At 44.5% G+C, this 23360-nt stretch overlaps 1 protein-coding gene across 6 annotated transcripts in view; it reads right to left on the reverse strand.

Moving 5' to 3' along the window:
• The window catches only part of PLCH1 (phospholipase C eta 1), a 1334702-nt gene that overhangs the window by 67217 nt on the left and 1244125 nt on the right, over window positions 1-23360 (reverse strand). For all 6 annotated transcript variants that reach the window (XM_069618420.1, XM_069618421.1, XM_069618423.1 and 3 more), the window contains one exon: window positions 20047-20131. In XM_069618420.1, coding sequence (XP_069474521.1) covers window positions 20047-20131 — 85 coding nt within the window. The remainder of the gene's footprint in view (window positions 1-20046; window positions 20132-23360) is intronic.

A 23360-nucleotide genomic window follows, 5' to 3' on the forward strand; every position in this document is an offset into this window, starting at 1 on the left:
GGCCCCAGGCAAGCATATTTTAAGGTCTGCTTGTTTGACACAAAAATCAATTTGGTTTTTGGTAAAAGTCAAAGGTTTTTATGCACGTTTGTAAATGAAAATGTCACAAACCATTGTTTTGGAAGTATTTAAAGCTTTAAAATACAAAAGTCAAACCGAGATTAAATTTGTTAAATCACATCGATTGGTATGCTGGTTCTTATATACTTCCCTTGATGATGGAGAGAATGAAGCTAGAATCATTCCCATTTTCCATAACATCCTTCTATATTTTGTTTAATAATGGTCATGTGTGGAAATGTGATTTGTGTATTTTTCAAGTCCGTTTTTATAAAATGAGATTGTTGTAGTTCATGGTAAAAACTGGAAAAGAAAGTGTTCAAATGCAGAAATTGCAGAGTTGGCACAAATCCCAGCCTCACCCCTTCACTCCTTAACCAATGTGTGATCCTGTGCATCTCATCTAATCTTGTATTACCTAACCTCTCAATATTGACAGTCCCTAAACCTTTCAAAATTGTCAGCCCTTCATAGTGATTTCCTGCTCATGGTATGATCTTCATAAAACCCTTATTCATTGTTTCACCGTGTTAATAGTGAGTGTGTTTATATCGCACACTACAGGCAGGTGTTCTTTATATAATGGCAACACTCTTTGAAAACCATATCCCACTTATGATCTCAGTCTGTCTGGATAAAGAAACCTTCCTGGTAGCTTCTAATCTGCATCCTCTATCCATGCTACGGTATGTGTAGCATTCTCCTTCCTTCCAATTGGTGGTCTCTATCCATGCATGAGCACTTTTGCATTCTGTGAGGCAGCTACTGTGAGTTTGCTGTCTATTATGGGTTACATGTACCTTTTACATACGGTCCTGCATTAATACTACAGGCTGCATACCATCCTAGATGTTATTGATAAAAAGTATCCTGTATGTACTAGAACAGAAACCTCTTTGTAGACTGCTAATGATGGTCTTCAAATGCTAATTCTATATCATTCTGATTAGAGCAAGAATGAACCAGGTAAGGGTACTTAAAGGGAGCAAACGTGCTTATTATGCTGCGAGACAGTATATCAACCTATAGGTTGTGAGCGCAACGGGTGTGGGGGGCGCAACCAGTATTCTTGATCCCTTAATTCCTTTGGTTTGTGGAGGGGGGGCCCAAAGATGTCCGTGCACAGGGCCCCAAAAATGCTTAAGATGGCCCTGCATGTGGCACGAGGTACATGGCCAAAATATCGTAGTCAGAATCAACCTACAACGGTTGCCAAATGTTGATGCACACAGCAAACTAAAATGCACAGCCCAGTAAAATATTTGCTGTGCAGCATATAGTTAAAATTATTTTATGAAAATGAGGTGTGCCAGGTTACAACTTGAACTATGTACCTCTCTTGTGCAGTCATACCATGTTAATCAATGTAAATACACAATGCCAACACAATAAAGAAGCATTGGTGTTCAGTAGCAAGATATCTGGAAGAGATGGTAACTGGAAATACCCATGCATGAATTTGCTGCATCAGAAAGTAACGAGTGCCTGTGGGCAGTTTAAGCCAATGCGTGCGCTTTACAATGATTTGCCCAATCAGGAGACTCGGAAAGTATATGCTTTCCTCCTATACTGGCATAGTGATCCTTCCTTTGCCTGTTCACCCCGAGTCTTTCCCGACTTCTGTGCACCTCGCAGTCAGATAGGCAAGTACGAGGCACCAGGTCAGGTGACGGAAGAAACCATCCTCCCTCACATAGTGCTTCCCTCACTATCTTATTGTTTGCCATGGGGAAGAAAGGAAGGCAGTCAGGTTCTGTTTTTGTTTTACTGATTCAGAAGAAAAAGTTACTTACCCTGGTATTGTTCTTTCTACTGGATATTCCACCCACGGATTTCCCATCCCCGACACACCCACATCATGCCCTGCGGTTCCAGAAAACCTCTTCGACAATAGAGGGCAACGTGCAACACCGAGCAGACGTCCCTGATGACCGTGCCTGGACGGGACATTGATGGCAGCACAAACAGCATGTGTTTTGAATTTTGTCATCCGATGGTCTGGCATTTGAAACTTCTGTGTCCAAAAGCACATCCAAAAGACTACATCCTTGGAGGGACACTTAGATATCTTTGAGTAGTTGAATGAGAATCCCAAGGAGGACATCTATTTCACTTGACTTTTTGCATCCTGTGCTTGTTGTTTCATCGGGACAGAGATCAACCAGCCATCCCGATAGGGGAAAACATGTTGGCCTTTCATCCGTAACTGTGTGGCCACCAGGGCTGAAGTCTTATAAAATATCCTGGAGGATGATTTGTGTCAGAATTGAAGCACCTTGAACTAGTATCGCTGGCCCACTACTACAAAGCAGAGAAATGTCCTTTACTTTTGATAAACGGTAGCATAAAAACAAACATTCTCTATTTCAAGGAGCATGAGAAAATTGATGCATCTCGGAGTGGCATTAACTTCCCCAAGCACAGCCTGCTCCCTATTAGCAATAGACTTCACTAACTCACATCAACCACCTATAAAGAACCTTGCTCCTTCCGTAAGTCTGCCACACCCTAACCCAAGACCTGCCACGTCCAGGCACAACCTCACACACAGTACGAGCACCCACTCTATCATCTATATCCCTTAATGTTTCTTCTCAAAGAACTCAATACAACACATGGAGGTTAACATCAAGGTCTAAATATATCTGACCCCTCAGGTAAGACCAAAAGCACCAACACTTCTCGCCACAAACAACACCTCACCACTAACACCACCACCTCTCTCCAACACAGAATAGTAACGAAAATGTATAAGAAAGTGACTCACTAAACAAAGAGCAAAAAAAACACAATGACGCAACCACAAAAGGTGTGGTGCATAAGGTATGCACAGACAAATCCTGTGCAAAGACTGCACGCAAGCACCAAAGATGAAAGAAAAATGAGTACTCGCTAAAAATTTCATTTTAGAATTTACAGATAAAAATATATAATCCACAAAATCACTTGCCAGTGTCTGAAGGTTCAACTGGTCACAACATGACCACAACATAACATAACACAACTCAAATAAAGACAATCAACTACACTGGCATCATTCTGTGTGCCCAACACTTGCTTCAATTAAATATCAATTAAGGTGTGCCCAGGAAACTACTATACTACTAATCAAAATGCACAATCTGGCAACACAGAACTCAAGTAGGCGTTAGAAACCATCACTCCTGCCACAACACTATATTCAACAACTAACACTGGAGACAAATGCAGGCACTTACCGCACATCTTTCCTACTGCACGGGGCCCAATCCCCACACATTACACGTCACAATATGCTTGATCAGTCTCCATTACAATCTTTGGGGCACCTTGTCCTAGTGTCTCATATAACTACTACCCTACCCTCCTAGCGCTCATCTCATAAGAACGCTACCACTCTACTTGCGTTCAAACCTCACCATACTCGGCTTTAACTGTTGGTCTAACCGTGGCACCACACCTGGCCAGCATGTGAGCCAAAATCTATCCATCATGTGGGCTACCACTTAAACGCACCCTCTACATCATGTATGCCACTACATACATTCACTTGCGTTCACACAACGCAACCTCACCATTTTATGCAAGTATTGCCATGCTTGCCCTTAAACATCAATACATGCACTAAATATACATCCACTCAGCACATACACCTGTACATTTACAGAATAAAAATGCCATACTTGCATTTAAACATCAATACATGCACTGCATTCCACGACATGCATACTAGAACACACCCAGCACATATACATTTGCATTACCGAATACAATATATAATGTAGGGATGTAAAACACCAGCAGAAATGATGGTGATCAAGCACCATTCTGAAAGTGTGCACCTTTAACAGTAAACATTTCATTTCAAAACATACCCCATCACTCACTAAATTCAACATTTAAGAAAACCCATCATTTAAGAAAAATTATGTGCAAAACATTAATTGTCAAAACAACTTTGTGGACGTTTCTAACTAACTTCATAATTTAGGAACAAAACATCATTTAAGAAATATTGATTAATTTTCAAAACCCTGCGCACGTATTCTCACTAATATCATTTAAGAAAAGACACAATTTAAGAAAATATACTGTGCAGAATCATTTCAAAAATATAGTGCATTTCAACATCATTAAATGATCAAGCTATTGAGCACTTTGATTTCATTCTCAAAACCTATGGGCCTTAATGCGAATTCAATCTTCACCGATGCCCACTAGCATACATTTCACTTAATTACCATTTTGCACCCACAATGCTTTCAAACAAGAACAATAGGCACCATATTTGCATTGCAGAACCTGAAAGCATGCACATGCATTCATAGGCTCATCACAATGTTCACAACTACTAATTTTAAATTGACTTCATCAATATAATGACCAACACCCCATTTACACAAGATCTCGTATGAACTGTGCAAGACACCTCAATAATTGATTTCTATGGTGCCAATGTCTTGCAAAAAACAACGGTTGACATTAGAAAACAATATCATTCCAGTCAACCCCGTTCGGCCTCTCAGCAATTAAACTATTCCTCAATCCTTCTCTCGCTGGTGCGAGGAACTTAATTTTGAGCACAAAAATGTTTGTTTTTCCATTGCCGACACATCAAACCATCAGCAATACTAGTAACAAACGTCTTCTGTGCCCCTTTTTGTTCAACTTAGCTTCAAAAGTAATTGCCAAACTCGATTCTCCTTTACATTCCTAGCGGTCGCCATTGTTACACTCCGCAAAGCGTCCAACGTCATTGTTTTGTTTTCTTTCCACTCTATGCCAGTCTTGTACCCCTCTGCACCTCGACTGGTGCAGTCTGAAAGAAAGTCATGTTCCGACATCTCTTCTGTACGTGTTGCCGCATAGAGGGCCTCTCCTCTAATGTCCTTCTTGCCGGCTCCCAACATGAGGGGCAATGGCCTTTTCATAAACCTTGTGTTCCAGTCCAACAACTATGCTGCAACACAAGCAGGGGGTTTGGGAGGGAGCTGCTGGGCGCGTGCGCCACCCACAGCCCCAGCGACCCTCTCCATGGTCTCAAATCTGTCCTCCATTACTATTTATTTGAAAACACAGTACCTTGAACCGGAATGGACCTCCAAAGAAATACAGGTCCCACAATGCCGCATTATAATGCCGGATTCATCTTTCTCCAGTCTTTTCTTTTCGTAGCACAAGAGCACTTGGATATGCTGCTTTCGTTTGGCTGCTCAATGCGCACACACACAGCAAGTGTGCACTCCTGTGGGGCTGTGCAGGATCGCTGTCTGCTGCTTCTTCACCCCTTTTTATTTTCCACGCCAAATTTCCTCAGCAGCTTTAAACAGCACTAATACCTTCCTTCATGGCAGCACTACTCCAGATGTTGGTTTCCCATTCATCACACAACCTGTCTGCTTCAAGGGGATGGGTACCAGGCATCAGTTTTCAATTCCCTTCGCTCTCCATCACACTTCATGGTTCTCCCCTTCCTCTGTGTTCTTGGAAGCCTTGTCGCCAAAATTATGTATCTCGGAGTGGCATTAACTTCAGGCAGGACACAGGAACCACTCCAGAGCCAGGTATGTAGAAAAGGTAAGCCTGCTTCATTGTTACAGTTCAAGTAGGAAGGTAAGTATGGAGAGCAGATCATTGACTTCACCTCCTCTGCCTTTCTCTCTGACCCCCAACCGTCCTCCCTAGAACTCCCATGACCCCAGGTTCAAGGCCGCACACCAACACTCCAAGCTCCACTTAAGGCGTTGATGTCGTTTAGTCGAAGTCCCACGAAGGCCTCCGTCGAGGGTGACGTCATCGGGTATACAAGTAGCACGGGCGGCGCCCGTTGGCCTCAGTCCTGTTTTTCCCCTCTTGTTCTGTTGTATAGATAGTGTAGGTAGCCAGTTGTCAGTCTTGCGAGTTTTGAAGTGGCAATAACCCGGAAAATCTACAGAGGGGTAGGATGGGAGAGCGATAAGGAATATGTTGGAGGAACATCCAGTCGAAAGAACGTTACCAGTTGGTAAGTAACTTGTTCTTTGAATGGATTGTGTCCTCCAACGTATTCCTCATCTTAGACAGACTCCCAAAGCAGTGTAGAAAGCTCTCTGGAGGAGGGAGTAGATTTTTAATATTACTATATAGTCGAATATAGCACTGCTTTACCAAAAGCAAGCTCTTTAGACTGGGAAGCATCCAGACTATAGAATTTAGAAAAAGTGTGCAGCGATGACCAAGTTGCTGCCTCACAAATAGATTTTATGGGAACACCTCTTTGAAGGGCTGTCGACGAGACTATGCCTCTGGTAGAATGGGCCCTTAAGCCTTCTGGTGGATCTTTTCCCGCCAATCTGTAGCATTCTGAAATGCAAAGCACAATCCAACATGATATGGTTTGTTTTGACACTGATTGACCCAATTTCCTTCAGGTGTAGCCAATGAAAAGTTGATTATCCACTCTAAGCTTGGAAAGCCTAGAAATGTAAAAGCTTAGAGCTCTTCTCGGGTCCAGCCTGTGCAATCTTTCCTCCTCCTTAAAGGGATGAGGTGGAGGATAGAATGCAGGCAGAATAATGTTCAGTTTTAAATGGAAATCAGACACAACTTTAGGTAAAAAAGAGGGTTTAACCCTCAATACCACTCTGTCCCTGTGTAACACAGTATAGGGTGGTCCAGAAGACAGTACCTGCAATTCACTCACTCTTCTTGCAGATGTTAAAGCAACCAGGAAAGTATTTTTCAATGTTAGTAATCTTAATGGACAAGTGTGCAAGTGTTCAAAAGGGGCATACATTAAAAACTTTAGAACCAGATTACGGTCCCAAACTGGGACTTGGAAAGGAGAAGGAGGGAACACAATGCTGAGTCCATTTAAGAATTGTATTATCAAAGGAATTTTAAAGTAGGAACATTCTTCCGAAGAGCGCTTGAAAATGGAAAGCGCTGCAAGATAACCTTTAATGGTCCCAACATTGAGGCCCCTATGTGCCAGGGACAAGAGGAAGGACAACACTTCCGGGACAGAACATAGAAAAGGATCAACATTCTTTTCCCTGCACCAGTTGCAAAACTTCTTCCAAAGGCAACGGTACAGAGATTTTGTTGTTGCCTTTCTTGCTGAAAGCAACACCTCCATGACATCATCTGGAAGGTCCCAATCCTTGTATCTCAGCCTTTCAGATAACAAGCATGAAGGTTGAGAGTCTTGACCTCTGGATGGAGAACCTGGCCCTCGTACGTACCAGAGGGCATATGGACATGTCTAGAAGGTCCGGGTACCACGGTCTCCTGGCCCAATCGGGGCAATTAGGATCATGCGGTTTCCAAACCGTCTCAATCTCCTGATGACTTGAGGAATGGCGGGAATCAGAGGGAACGCGTTTAGCAGTGGGAAGTTCCACTCCACCACAAACGCATCCCCTAGGGCTCCTCTCGGGAGAAATTCCTATGAGCAATACTTTTCGCACTTCCGGTTGATTCTGGTCGCAAACAAGTCTACTTGAGGGGCTCCCCAAATAGTGAAGATCTCCTGACGGACTTCCTGAGCCAGTTCCCACTCGTGGGACAATGTACTGTGCCTGCTCAGAGCGTCCGCTGTCATATTCTCCTCCCCGGCTAGATGAACTGCCGTTAGGGAGATTACTTCTTGAATTGCCCAATAGCAGAGCCGCATTGCCTCTCTGCACAGAGGTCGTGACTCTACACCTCCTCTTTTGTTTAGGTAATGCATGGCCACTGTGTTGTCCGTCATTATCAGGACATTGTTTCCCTTGACAGATGGCAGAAAAGCCTTCAGCGCTAGTCTGGATGGTCTCAGCTCTAAAAGGTTGATGTGTAATTTGGACTCCGCTGGAGACAAATGACCGCTGATTGTTAAATCATTGGCATGAGCTCCCCACCCCATGAGTGAGGCGTCCATCACTACTGTAATCTCCGGCCATCGTTGCCAAAAAATGTTCTCCTTTTAGGATGTTCTCTGTGCAAGTCCACCACAGAAGATGCTGCCGAACCTTGTTTGGAATCTGAAGAAAATCCGTCATTTGTCCTGAAAACTGGGATCATTGAGTCTTTAGAGCCCATTGAAGGGATCTCATCCTCAGGCGTGCTTTTGGCACTAGGAAAATACAGGATGCCATGAGGCCAAGCAACCTTAAGAAGTCGTAGGCCTGGAGATATTGGGCATTTTGGAATTTGGAAACCATCTGAAGAATGTCTTGAGCCCTCGACTTGGGAGGAGAGCTCTTTCCCAAAGATGTGTCTAATACAGCCCCTATGTATTGGAGCTGTTGGGAAGGTGTAATTTGTGACTTCTTGAAATTGAGGGAGAAGCTCAGTCTGTGGAGGAAGTGGCAGGTGACTTTCAGATGATCCATGGCTTGTTCGGCAGAATGCGCCCTGATCAATCAATCGTCCAGTTAGGGGTAGATGTGAATCCCCCCTCTCCTGAGGTGCGCTGCCACCACTACCATCAACTTGGTGGAGACCCTCGGGGCAGAGGTAACCCCAAATGATAGGACTCGAAACTGATAGTGCGAGTCGCCAACTACAAACCTCAGGTATTTTCTGTGCTTGAGATGGATTGGCACATGAAAATAAGCATCCTGGAGTTCCAATGACACCAACCAATCCTGAAGTTGAAGGGCTTGAAGGATCTGAGAAAGAGTGACCATCTTGAACTTGTCCTTTCTGAGGAGCTTGTTCAAGCCTCTTAAGTCCAAGATGGGTCTCAGTCATCCGTCCTTTTTGGTAATCAAAAAATATTGAGTACCATCTCTTGTTCTTCTCTGCTACAGGTACTGGTTCTATAGCACCTTTCTCTAGCAGGGTCAAGACTTCCTGCTGTAGGAGTGGGTCTGAAAACTTCAAAGATTGTCTCCCTGGTGGATTGTTTTGAGGTTGCGTTAGAAAAGAAAGGCAGTAACCTTGGGCTGTTATTTCTAGAGCCCAAACATCTGAAGTAATGGCTCGCCATTCTTGCAGATGCTGTGACAGCCTGCCTCCCACAGGTGTCTTGTGTTGCAAGTCCTCAAAGTGGTTTTGTGGTGGTTGCTGCGGCCGCTGATGGTAAAGAGGCTGCAGCTGGGGCTGGCTTTGCACGTTTTCCTCGTCCACCATGAGTGGCTTTTTTCTGGCCTCTTTGACTGGCCATTCCTCTCGCCTTTCCATATGAGGAGTAATAACGATAGGATCATCCCCTCCAAGATTGTCCTGATGCACGAAAAGGCTGAGTTTGCCTAATAGCAGCTCCTAAAGATTTGGCAGCCGCTTTTGAGGTCTGCAACCTCTCAAGGCTCTTGTTAGCCTTGTTGCCTAAAAGTTGAGACACGTCAAAGGGTATGTTCAAAAGACGATTTTGCACGTCTGGTGTGAAACCCGACTTTCGGAACCATGCAAATCTGCGCATTACCATGCTAGTGGCCATGGACCTGCTCACACTAGCTGCAGCAGTGTCCAATCCAGACTGAAGGTATTCCTGCATGGCCTCCTTTCCATCTCTAACAATGGCTAGGAATCCTTCCCTTTCTTCCCCTTCTGGTATGTGCTCTGCCGCCATTGCAATGCACTCCCACATAGTGTACGAAAATTTTGCCAAGGCACATGTGGAGTTGGCCGAATTTAACGCCATACTCCCAGCTGAAAAAACCTTGCGCGCCCAACCATCCACACGCTTGTCGTCCCTATATGGAGGGATCGAATGGTACACCACCTCATTTGAAGCTGTGGCTGCCTGGACCACCAGACTCTCAGGAGTAGGGTGTTTGGACAGATAGCCGGGGTCGCTACTGGAAGGGCGGTATTTTGAAGTGAGGAACTTATTCACCGGAGGAATAGAGTCCGGGGTCTCCCAATTTCTGGCCACCCTATTTTGTAAGGCTACATGGAAGGGTAAAATCGGATCTTCAGTGGGACCATGATCCAATAAATCGGTCAGATCATCCTGGATGAACTGAGTTGGTGGTCTAGTCCATCCCACATATTCAACTAACTTTGTCATTAGCTGCCTGTATGAGAGACTGGCATGTTCCCCTGGTTCTGGCCTGCCAAAATCTGTTTCAGGTGAAGTGTCAATTCCACTTGCATTATGCAAGGTTTCTACCAGATCTCTCATTCTGCTTTCCTCAGAAATCGGGCAGTCTGGGACATTTGGGGTGCCATATTCCAGGACAAAAGAAACATCCTCATGCGCAGACCTCTCTTGTTCTTCAAAAATTGAAGTTAAGTATTTGAAACATTCTTTCCTTGGAAGAGGTTTAAAAAAAATTCTGGGAAAGGTGTAGCAGTAGAGACTGAGGGCTTTACAGCCTTTGCAGCTTTTTCTTTTGCTGCAATTTTGACAGCTTCTGGCTGAATTGGAGCCTTTGAAACATTTGGCATCGAGGGCTTCGGGGTCGATGTCGACAAGGGTGTCAATGGCGTCGACAAATAGTGGTCGTCGACGGAGCTGGCTTTGAGGGCGTCGAGGCACCCTTCGAGGTGTGTCGGGTTCCAGAGAGCGTCGGTGACCTCGAACGGTCGACTCGAGCGATCTTTTTGCTCGGGGTCCTGGAGGGTTCCTGATCTTTTCTCCTTCGATCACCCGGGCTCAAGGGCGCGCGAGTGTCGGAACGGTAACGCTCCCGGCCGGTTTCCCAGGAAGGCGCAGACCGAGGCTTAGCCTTTTCAAACACCTCTGTCATTTTAATTCGAAATGCTTCCCATTCTTCGGAGGAAGAATGTTTTGTGGGGCATTTCATTCTTTTGGGTGATTCGTCCAAGGACGAGGTAGAAGGGGACCGGTGGCGTCTATTTTTTGACTTTTTTGTCGAAGATGAAGAGTGGTGTGAACCACTTTGGGACCTAGACCGATGCTTTTGCCTTTCATGTCGTGGAGATTTCTCCTCACGGGACCTCGACTCGACACTAGAGGCTTTTCGGTCGGGTTTTCGACCTACCTGCAGTTTTCCCTTCCTTTCTCGCAAGGCCTTCCCCGTCATTGCCTGACACTTTGTACAGGCCTCCATGTCATGGCCTTCACTGAGGCACCACAGACATTCTCTGTGCGGATACGTGATAGACATTTTCGAACCGCAATATTTACACTTTTTGAATCCCGAACGCGGGTAGTCGGGGTCGATGACGAGGACATTCTCGAATATAGCTTCACAATAACCGCCTCAGAGAACTACGCGTGGCGCGCCGAGTCTCGAAAGCAACACGTATTGCGGAAAAACATTGTGTCTGATTTCCATTTAAAACTGAACATTATTCTGCCTGCATTCTATCCTCCACCTCATCCCTTTAAGGAGGAGGAAAGATTGCACAGGCTGGACCCGAGAAGAGCTCTAAGCTTTTACATTTCTAGGCTTTCCAAGCTTAGAGTGGATAATCAACTTTTCATTGGCTACACCGGAAGGAAATTGGGTCAATCAGTGTCAAAACAAACCATATCATGTTGGATTGTGCTTTGCATTTCAGAATGCTGCAGATTGGCGGGAAAAGATCCACCAGAAGGCTTAAGGGCCCATTCTACCAGAGGCATAGTCTCGTCGATAGCCCTTCAAAGAGGTGTTCCCATAAAATCTATTTGTGAGGCAGCAACTTGGTCATCGCTGCACACTTTTTCTAAATTCTATAGTCTGGATGCTTCCCAGTCTAAAGAGCTTGCTTTTGGTAAAGCAGTGCTATATTCGACTATATAGTAATATTAAAAATCTACTCCCTCCTCCAGAGAGCTTTCTACACTGCTTTGGGAGTCTGTCTACGATGAGGAATACGTTGGAGGACACAATCCATTCAAAGAACAAGTTACTTACCAACTGGTAACGTTCTTTCGACTGGATGTTCCTCCAACATATTCCTTATCGCTCTCCCATCATACCCCTCTGTAGATTTTCCGGGTTATTGCCACTTCAAAACTCGCAAGACTGACAACTGGCTACCTACACTATCTATACAACAGAACAAGAGGGGAAAAACAGGACTGAGGCCAACGGGCGGCGCCCGTGCTACTTGTATACCCGATGACGTCACCCTCGACGGAGGCCTTCGAGGGACTTCGACTCGACGACATCGATGCATGGCGCTCTGCCGAGAAAAAATTTCCAAAGCAGCTAAAGCTGGATGGAATACATCTAACATGAGGAATACGTTGGAGGACACAATCCATTCGAAATTTGTTTACAGACCTTCGATCCAGGATGGGTATTCACCCACCGTACATTTTTCTTACTAGGAAATACACGAAGTAGACATCTTGAATTCTATTCACAGAAGGCAAAAGCTCTATTGCACCCTTTTGCATTAGCGTTATGCCTTCGTTCAGTGTATCTGGATCCTCCCCGCTACATTGTACCAGCAGCAAAATCAGTGTTTTTTCAGCACCTCTGAGGTTTGACCCGAGGTAACCAGAGGAAGCACCTATCGATCTGTCCTTATTTTTTGCTATTGTTAAACGTAACTTGACAATACTTTGCTGAAATGTGGGGGGCGATTGGTGCAGAAAAGTCATTATTTTGTTGATTGTTCCTTGGATTAAGAGGCGACCCTACATGTCTGGCTTCCATGATAAAACTGAGACCTGGATCTAAACCGATTTGCTAAGGGACAATTTTAACTTGTTGTGATCAGAGCAATAAGTGGGTGGCAATCCTCCAAGTATGATGTTATGTCATCTCATACCAAAAGAATATGACCTCCTGTGCTGAAGAGATCCTAAGGCCCTTAGCGCATCTGTAACTGAGTTGATGGCTTGAAAAGTGTCATCAAACCTTTTCTCAGAAAGGTTGACTCAAGCAAAAGGCAGCTGGTATTCATCTAGCCTAAATATCTGGACTAAATTTGGTCGCTTTAAGCCAGCCATGCGTCCTCAACATTGCGCCATTCATGATCTTCCAGAATCCTGCAACTGCAATGTTTACTGCTACCAAAATTATATGGCGATGTGCAAGTTCTCCCTTGTGGGGACAATTAGGCAGAAATTCTAAAACGGGAGATATTTTGTGCCAGATCTACCAGCCATATCTGGAAATAACGGCAAGGGAATTTGCCACTTTCATGTTAATACCTGACCTTGTTATTACACATTTACCAAAAGCATCCAGTTTTTACCTTCTTTATCTGGTGTGAAAGCACATGGAGATGAAGAGTGAGCCAGCCTTTTCCTTGCAGCAGGGGAAAAAATGGAATTGCGACATGGTTGGGTCATAAGACACTTTGAGTCGTCATGTGGGGCACTGTACTTTTAGTCCTTGCTCTCTCTTCTCTCAGGTGCAGAATAGGAGTTTCACATCCCGAATAGGCCATCATCCCATCTATAGGGATGGACATCACAGTCTTTCTAGCTTTTGTTGTAGGGAGTCTTCTGTCATCTTTCGCCATGGGTAATGCACCCATTCCGTTGGGTAGTGAATCTCTTGAGTGCATCTTCGAGCTCCCCATCAGCAGTTATGCTGAAAAGGTTTTCATCTGTCCTTGCATAATGCATAGATGTCTCCTGAAGGGGGTCTCCCTGAGAATTTGTATCCAATGAAGTATCTATTTCATCCTTTGCTGTAGCGCATTCTGTTTCCCTAAGCTAAAGCAAGGTGCTTTAGGTATTAGTCTTGGTGGCAGCAAGGTACTGGTGCTGGTGAAATGACAGGAATTCTAGTTTGTAATTGAGACACCATAAGCCTTGGTGTGGATCAAATATGCACTGATATGTAATTAGCTTGAGCCCGTTTCCTCATCTGTGTAACCATTAAAGGTTTTGAAAATACTGGTCGAGGTTCTTACTCTTCATACGCCCCATATTCCAGGGAAACTGTGCCTTTAGGGACTTAACGTCTGTGTTGATAATGTGTTCTAAGATATCCTTAGGAGGGACATCTGAAGGGCCTGATAATGAAGGAGGGTCATGAGGCTTGAGATTGAACATGCATTCCTTCCTTGTCTTTGGAGAATATGAAAATAATGAGGCAGTCTCTATTACTTTAGAAAATGCTTGTTCTATGGATGAACCTTCCGTGAAAAGTGTTCATTATGTGGGTTGATTAGCTGTCGATGGGAATGTCGAAAAAGGTAGTACAAAGCATAGACAAAGAGGTGGCTGTTTCTTGTTACCATCAATGTGGCAACTGTTGATGGGATAGTGGACAATATATTCTCGTTTGACAGTGCCATCAACGAGAAGGCTTCAAAAGGGTGGATTGATGACCTTTGATGAGACCGTTTTAGAACCCAGAATCCCCTTTGATAACTACTTTGTAAACTAATAACTTGTCGACAGACCATGATTCCTCATTGACAAATAACTTGTTGACATGCCTTGCTCTTTAGATAATGAGGGCGATTATATGTCTTCTCAAATGGCTGACCAGAAGATTTCAAAGCCTTAGAAGAGGCACAGCTTCTTTTTCTGTGTTGTTTCCTGGTGGGCTATGCCTCCCTTTCAAGGTTGACTTTAGTCATGGACCTTCTTGGGAGGGCCGAAGCAAAGCTCCTCATCTGAAGCCATAGTGCCCTCATCAAGCCAAGGCACCAAGCGACTGTACCGTTTTCCATAGTCTTAGTGGAGAAGCTTTTACAGATGTTGCATCCTTTAATGTCATTATCCGGATATAAACAGTACAGGCATTCATCATGCCTATCCTTAATACGGACATTTCTCAGGTGAAATGAAGCACAATTCTTAAACAGGCCTTTCCTGTTCTTTTCAGACATGAGTTAAGATGTATCAAACAACTGGAGTACAAACCCAGAGTGTTAAAGGTAGATCTCTCTTCCATCGTGGTGAACATCCAATGGGTGTAAAAATACCCACAGACCCAGTAGCTGATAATAGCATTTAGAAAAGACTGAACAAATATCAAATAAACAAAGAGCTTTCCTGAGGACTCCCAACTGACAAACGTGCGATATAGAATCTGAATATGGCCCATTGGCTGAGAACCAAAAGTATACTAATGGAGCATTGAAGTCGAAACAGTTTTTTTAGTTTATATATACATAAGTAAAAACTGTTTTCCAATAGTACTCAGGCAGTGAAAATTCCACAACCTTTGAAGCGCAGGTAGTGGGGAAAACTAGGTGTCAACACAAACTTAATAGTCTATTCGGCACTAGGTATTAACATCAGCAAATGTGGTGGAACCAAGGATATTAATATCAAAAAGAGTGTGCTGCTTTTATCCACTAGGTAGTCTCCACTGCAGAATCCCTTGGATAAGGATTGGGTTTGACAGTCCGCAGTTTCAGTAGAACACGTTCTCCTCATTGGTGGGTCCCCAGAGCATGTTTACCCTGTTCCCAAGCGTCAGGATAATGATAGGTTTCAGAGGAAAGCCTATGCGACGAGATGAAACAGGATCGAGAAAACCTTATTGCAATTGTCCTCCACTTTGAGGAAACCAGATTTTCAACTGTCTTTGTTGACCAAAAAGGGGGGATATTAGTGGTTTACCTCCACACATCTCTCTCCCATCAACTACCCCAGACCCAATTTAACCCAGTTATTTGATCACACCTACTTATGCAGCCAACCCCATCTCACCCTAAACAATATTCTCTTCTACCATCCTCCAAGCACAGAGATTTTTCTTGAGGGAATTCCCCATTACTCCAGGGTAAAACAAATTCATCCAAATTTATTTTTTTTAAAACAGTTGCTATCAAACAACTTTCAAGAGAAATTCTGCTGACTGATCCAGGCATTCTTTAGATCACTACTCCCCACACATATGAACTCTGTTGCATTGGGAGGGATTAGAAACCCTGTCATCTTGTCTATCACACACATACTCCCCCTTTCAGTTTTTCCACCCACTCAAACTGCAGTGCAATAATAACCTTAACCCAGCGCCCACACAACAGATACCCATTTGCACGTGGAGCACTTAACTATGCCCCCCCCTTTTGCTCTCCCATCATCAGATTTAAATTTTCTTTTAAATAAAATAACTTTTTGTTCAGTTCCACCTTCCCCAACAATCTCCAAATTCTAAAAGAAACCAGAAATCGCAATGCTATCATAATGTCTGGTGTCCAGTCAATTGGTCGAAAAAAAACTGGTCGACTGCAATTTGGTCGACGCAATTTGGTCGAAAACCAAATGGTCGAATTTTTTATTTATTTATATATTTATTTTTCGGGTTTTCGTTTTGTAAAAAAAAGGGGTTTTTAGAGAAAAAAAGGGGGTTGGGGGGGGGACCCCCCCAAAAAAATAAAAAAAAATGGTTAAAAAAAAAAAAAAAAAAATTCGAACATTTGGTTTTCGACCAAATTGGTTCGACCATTTGTCTGGTCGACCAATTTTTTTCGACCAAATGTCTGGTAACCATAATGTCTTGCTCCTTTGATGGTTTTGATGTAAACATATGATTTCTGCTTTCTCCGATAAATACAAAATACAAAGAATAGGTTGTCAGTGACTCCAGTGCAATACAAAATAGTGACTAAATGTAAAATAAAGCATTCGGAAGGTGCATACATTTTATGTTAGCAGTTTATAGAAGAGCAGTTAAGTAGCTAGTACTCATGGTTTTAGTAGTGTTGATTTCATTCTTTCCAAACAGTTAACAATTATTGTGTAAGAATTAAGAAAACATGTTGTAAAATTAAAACACTCGCTATGTCAATTGAATGCAAGCACTGCAGACTGTAGTGATATTTTCCCTGATGTTAGGTGTGTTAATCTCGCAAACAAAACAAATCACAAATCTACTTGACTTACAATGTCCGTGAAGTTTGAAAGCTATCGATAAGAACCTGTTGAAGAAAGTATGAATTAAATAGGATTTTTATTCACCTGATTGAGTAAGGGAAATCTTGATAAAATACAGTGTAATGCATAAACTCAAACAAATAAACAGACTAATGAAATAATGGGCCTCCTTACAAGTGTGGTGGTCCGGAAATAAAGGTGCCGGTAGCAACGTACCTGCACCTTTTCTGGGCTGTCACACTACAAGTCTGCCTGCAGGGACCTTTGCGCCCGGCTGGTCTGACATGCCGGGCACAATGGTCCCAATGGTCCCGGTAGGCAGACTTGTCACGGAAGCACCGGCACCATTAGCAACGGTGCCGGTTGTGAGGAATTCAACAATGCACACAGAAAAAGTGGGCTCGCCAGGACTTTTTTGTTTGTTTTAAAAGGAATGAATGATGGGGCCATTCCCGTGCACATTTTCCATGCTTACCGCACAGCAGAAAAATAGTCATGTACTCTGGGAGGAAACAGCTTACCAGCGCCGCCCTCCCCTGTCAAGTGTAGCTGACACCTGACAGCTGAGGGCCTTTGGCCATGTGCAGCCTGATAAAAATATTAAGGCCCCATGGATTTGCATCTCCATTGTGAAATCTTGCTGGTGGCAGCGAATACTGAAGAATGTTAATTAGCAGACCTCAGGGAAGGCCCGGGTGCAGGGAGTGACAATGGAGACCAAACACCAGACACCTATTTGTAATGCAATGTGTCAACTTGCTACTAACACCCCTCCTTGGTATGAAAGGGCAGTGAATGTGCTGTCTGGAACCACTTCTTTCAGAGTAGGGAAGTATATGAATTGTAGGAGAGGAAAGTCTGCCAGCAACCCCCCTACTTCAAAGGAGGCCCATGTGTGATCAAGCGCTGCATAGGGCTCAGTTAATTAGGGAGACACTTTGATGTACAGCAGACAGTAAGATGGGTCGGACATAGAAGTATATGTTGTCATCCTTTCCCTGTCTGTTGCCAAGTGCCCTGGTTCTGACCTGAAGCATCACTGAAGATTGTTGGATGGCTGAACCCCTCACTGATCAGATAATCTGAAGACTTTGTAAGGAGTATGAAGAAGGACTTATTTAGACCCGAGCTGAAGGTACAGTTTACCTTACATCTTCTGCCAGTGAAGGAAGGCCAGGAGTTCCAAGAGGGAAGCAAGAACCCTCCCCTAAACATGTCCTAGGGAACAGAGGGAGATAGTACACGCAGAGGACCCATCGAGCAGCTCCAGAACCAGTACCAAGCCAGCACACAGCATGCCCTGCTGGGTACTGAGAGCAAGCTTCCTAGGTGGGAAGTGGCAGAGAGTCTCTGGACAAAGAACAAGGCTGTTGCCTGCTAACACCCTCCTGAGCTTTGGGCCGTCCACCTTGAAAGGACACGAGCCCTGCGAAGAAGCTCAGAGGAGTGCCACACAAGCATCATCCAGCATCCATCTTTTTAAGGGCATTTTCGAGACAGTCGAGTACTCGAACCACATTCGGCTGCACCGCTGACTGTTGTCATGCCGCAGTCACCAGAGCCGCCTGAAACGCCTCGACCAGCATTCCAGAGACGATTCTTGGCCCCGAGCCGCCACGCCGGACAGCCTGCAGACGTCTGTCCAGTCTTGCTTGTCAAACTGCCTGCCGGCTGGTACCCGCAGCTGTCTCCTGCCACTAACTCTGTCTCACAGGGTGTGAAGGGCCCTGTAACCACATTGATGCCGTCAAGCACCAAGAACTTCTTCAGCACCAGGTACATTGTGGTTCTGCCCCCCTGTTCCTTCTCCAAAGGCGAATAGAGACAGTTACGACCCTTTGCCCCTTTGTTGCTGGAACCAAATAATCTTGAACTAGAAGATTGAGTACCCTCCTGTTAGTATCCAGAGTGCATCCCTTTCCTTTGTGAAACTGTTTGCCCTCTGTGTTCCTTGTAATTGTAGTGTGCTATAACTGTCTGTTGTAGTAATAATAAAGTAGATATTTGTATGTAACCATGACTGGACAGTCCCTTTTATCACTCAGTAATAATTGTATTTTTGCTGTGCTGCAACTAACCAACTATCCACGACGTTGCGGAGATAAGACTGCCGTTCCATCCATGTTACCAAAATTGGACAAGGATGTCTTATAATTTACTTGTATTCCAATCTGTTCACATCCCTTCCGTTGTACTAGACATGTGGGGTTGATTGATGGTTTCGAAACCGATATTCATCCCTGGACCACTGGTGCCCCGGAAGTTGATTTTTCATACCGGTGCTTCCTTCTTGCCACTCCCATGGAGTCCTATGGGACTTCTCAGGAACGGGGAACAACATTTTCTGGTTCCTGACTTCCCGATCCATCAGGACTTGTAATGTCCCAGAGGCACCAGGATATCAAGCGCAGGAAAAGTGTTACGAGTCTGGCACAATCCGTGGTAGCACCGGTGGGTTACCGCCGGACTCGTAATGAGGCCCTAATGTCTGTAATACTTTAAGGCCAGGTTCCATTCACTTCACTGAGTGGTGAAAATTAAGGCAGGCGTGTTCAACTGTCTTTATTGTTTTGCTGCAATGGTATCAAATGTAATAGAGGAATAGAGAACAGATTGGTGGCAAATTGTTCCAAGTAACAGATTCTGCCATGTGGGTTTCTGGTTTTTCCCCACAACTCCCTACCATCCCATGTGCAAGATTCCCAATGCATTTTAGCAGCACTACATCAAGACCACACAGAAATGCAACTTAACACACAGCATGCTTTAACATCATGATCCACACAGCTGATGCAATCCAGCCCTTGGAGATGAGTTACACAAACTTCCCTAGGCGGTGCAATTTTAGAATGCTGCGCTTTATTTCATGTCTGTGTTATTTTGCTCCAGCGATCATTTTCACAGAACAATATTGCACGTCCTGGTGGTTGTACATTTCACCCGGTGACATTTCCACTCGTTCTGCAGGGATTTTCCTTAAATGAAGGGAATCATATACCCGGAACAATGCAGGACCAAAGGTCCAAAAGAAGACAGAAATTCAATTTAGCACCACTTGGATCACACAGTGCAATTGGTTTAATCGGACCACTGCTGTTAACAGGGAAGTGCCTTGGCTAGCTTGGTGTGACGCCAGAAGAATACATGTTAAGAAAGGCTGCTAATGTCAATAACCCAAAAGACGCAGTAGCATAATTTTATCCCTACCCTATTGTAAGGGCCGTGTGTACCTTGGTTAGCCTTTTTAGAAAATAGCCGTATGCAACGCCAGCATTCAGGTTCCGTGAATGTCTTAGGAGACTTAAAAGAAGAAAGGTTTTTTGTGTAATGGCGTTTTGCCACCTTACCGTTGTCATCGACTACTCTTGTCTGCTCCTTGCAGCAGTCTGCGGGCAGTCCTATGATTTCCACTTCGACAAAGGGATCAATTATCTGTTGGAAAAGAACACGTTTGCTTAAATAAATGAACACAAAATAATGTCACGCAAACACCGATTTTAACTGAAAGTAGAGACATTTCATCTTCAAATACTCTGTGGAATAGTCATATATATTAAACATTTCAATAGAGCAATTTGATGCATTGCAGTTTAAAAAAAAACATGCCTTTCTAATTTCGATTTCCTCAAGGCATTTGTATATTCTGCTGTTTTTAAATATTTCATGTTATTTGCCGATCTGCCGCTGTGCGTTTTGTTGCTTTTTTTTTTTTAATATGCTTTTGTTTTATTGCTGGAACTTTCCACTGAAGCTTTCGGCATTAAGTTTACTGTTTGGGGTTGATCACAAGGGACCCCTGAATACTATTTATCTGCGTCACTGACTCACTGCCATGTCACGAGCTCTTAACGCTTCCAGCTGGGTGCGCTACATGTAACAGGGGGTCATTTGATAATGTGTGATGCGGTTAATGAAGGCGTGAAAGCAACATATGATGACTTTTACACGTTTATTTTCCTCTCCAGTCCATTTACACGGCAGGGAACGGGCACGAAGTGGGGGTTTAGGTCTCCCCCCGTCTTGTGTAATTTTGCCTGCAGGTGATTTTTATGCAGGATCAAAACGAGTGGCTTCCTCCGTTTAGCGCCTGCTAAAAGCAGGCGAATTCCACAGGACTCTCTATTCGTAGATGCTGTCTGCAAAGCGCAATTTGCAGGCAGTAATTACTTGTTGGCAGGAATGAGCGAGTAAGGTGATTTCAACTGCTTTTACTTTTTACTTTTCCACCACTCCTTGCCAACGTTAAAAAGGCATGCAGGTGACCCAACAACGCGTAAGTGCTAACCTTGCCGGGCGCCTGCATGTAATATGCATTTTCTTTTTATACAAGAGCCCTGACTGACATTGTCTTACACATCGAAATTCTAGGGACGATGAATGCATGCCTTCCCGCCATAATCATTCAATGGCGGCCCGTCTTTTTCATCACATAATCTATTGCAGTGAAATTACAGATTTTGGTCGAAAGGGATTTTTCAGGTGCTTCTAAATCAGTGACTATATAATTCGAATTGAAAAATTAAAGAAATAAGCCAGGCGGTATTCCAGTGGGTAAATGAATAGTTACAATTTGTTTTCCTTTTTGGGCAACAGTAAGACGGATTCGCTCTTGGAAACACACTTGCATAGCTGCATGATAAGGAGGTCGCGCATCTCGATACCCAGAACTGAATCCTAGCCCCATACTGATAAGCTTACAAGGCCCATTCTTCATGATGAAACAAATGAAGGACTCAAAAAGTCATCACTTTAATAGCACTCAATTACAAGGCACAGGCAAACCAAGAGGATTTCAGGTATGGGCAGCCAATATTATTGGACAATCAAAACATGGGGCCTCATTACACGGTAGGCGGTGAACCATGGTGCTATTAGTGCCATGGTTCATGCTGGTAAAATACCGTCACCGCCTTGGTGGAAAGGGGAATTACCGCCCCATTCCAAGGTTGGCGGGGCGGTAATTCCCCCTTCCACCATTGCCCTTCCCCATTCCCATTTTTGCCCCATAGGGCTCTATGGGAATGGGGAAGGCGCTAATTACGGTACCGTAAATTGCGGTACCGTAATTAGCTCCACTGGTCCCTTTGCGGGTTGGTTTTTAACACCTGCAAAAAGCAGGCGTTAAATTCCCCAACCCGCAAAGGGACCTCGTAGTAAGGCGGTAAGGATTTACCGGTACCGTGTAATGAGGCCCAAGGTCTGGAGAATGGGATGACCTGTCAATTACCACTCAGAATCCATAACCTGGGCATTTGTCCATCTCTGTACCATCATACTTGCTCATTCCTCTTTGCCCCTTTCCTCTCCCACCCAGAAAGGTGCAGAATGAGACAGGTTTTCTTTTTGGCATAAAAAAGCAGCAGATTTATTTTCACAACATAATAAATTAAAAACACTGCACACAAACAATTTTGTGAAAATAGTTCCGAAGGTGCGGCGACTGCTCCGTGTCCAAAACCTGCTTCCCCCTTTACCTAACGTCGTCCGCAGTAGGCACAACTCCCCTAACCCTTCGTGTCTGAGCCCTGCCTGCCCATGCAGGTGTTCATGGGCTGGGAGAGTGTTGTTTATTCGGATGAAGCTGAGCCCTCATTGCTACCACCAGACACCCCACCACTTAGGCTCCCAAGAGGCACTGGTCCCGAGCAGAGCGAAGACCCTTCCGAATATCCCATGGCTCATTCGGAGTCTGTCTCTTGTCACTGGTCGCCAAAACACTGCCACGCCAAAGCAGGGTTACCGCCCACCGCGGCTCCCCCTTCCCTACTTCATAATTCCAGTGGCTTTGTAGTAAACATCCATGCCCAATACTGACAAATGCACTCCATCCTTCGCATGGTCTACCAGGGACTACAACTTGATCAGGTTGTGCCTGAGCTGGGGAAACCTCAGCCCCTGCTCCTTCTCCCAATGCCCCATTGTGCTTCCTCCTTTCCTACTGCTGAATAGCCTTCAGCGCCCATCCATTCTTGCCATGGAATGGACTCAACCCGGATCTTGGGTACCCCCCAACTGTAAGGTCAACTCGTTTGCCATACTTCACTCTCGATATGTTCTTCTACACCTCTTATTAGGCTAAAGCTCCCCAACCAAATCCTTGTTGCTCTGCCTGCCCTTGCAGGAGTTACCATGCTAGGGGAGTGCCGTTCCTGACAGGTGAAGTTACTTTATCCCAATGTTAGAATATTAAAACCAACATTGCCTTCCTTCCTCCTTCCATCATACCTCGCCCTTCTTTATTAGGCTAAACCCGCCTCCCCCCCCCACAGGAATCTTCAGTCTGCTAACCCTTGCTGGAGACCTTTTGCTGGCAAAGCGCCATTTCTGCCGGGTGAAGCCGACCTTTTAATTCCTGTATTAAAGCCCCCCACGCCATTTGGGCTTCAAAGGGAGGACCCCACTTCCATTCTTACTTGTCGTGTAGATCCAAGCTCCCCCACCCTAATCCTCAGTGTATTGCCTGTCCTTGCAGGAGTTTCACCGGGCCCCATGATGCTGAGACCTACCAGTTAACCCCAGGAGTTCCCTGTAGGCCAGTTCATCTCGGAAAGAAGCTATCTTTAAGTGATAGGTCATCAAATGAGCGGTAGGCAAAGACATTCTAAACCATTCTACAAAGAGAAAGGAACACCACAAGAGATATGATATGATATGATATGGT

Source organism: Ambystoma mexicanum, chromosome 10 (genome assembly GCF_040938575.1).
Source record: "Ambystoma mexicanum isolate Mex_15411 chromosome 10, UKY_AmexF1_1, whole genome shotgun sequence".
In the NCBI taxonomy this organism is placed as follows: domain Eukaryota; kingdom Metazoa; phylum Chordata; class Amphibia; order Caudata; family Ambystomatidae; genus Ambystoma; species Ambystoma mexicanum.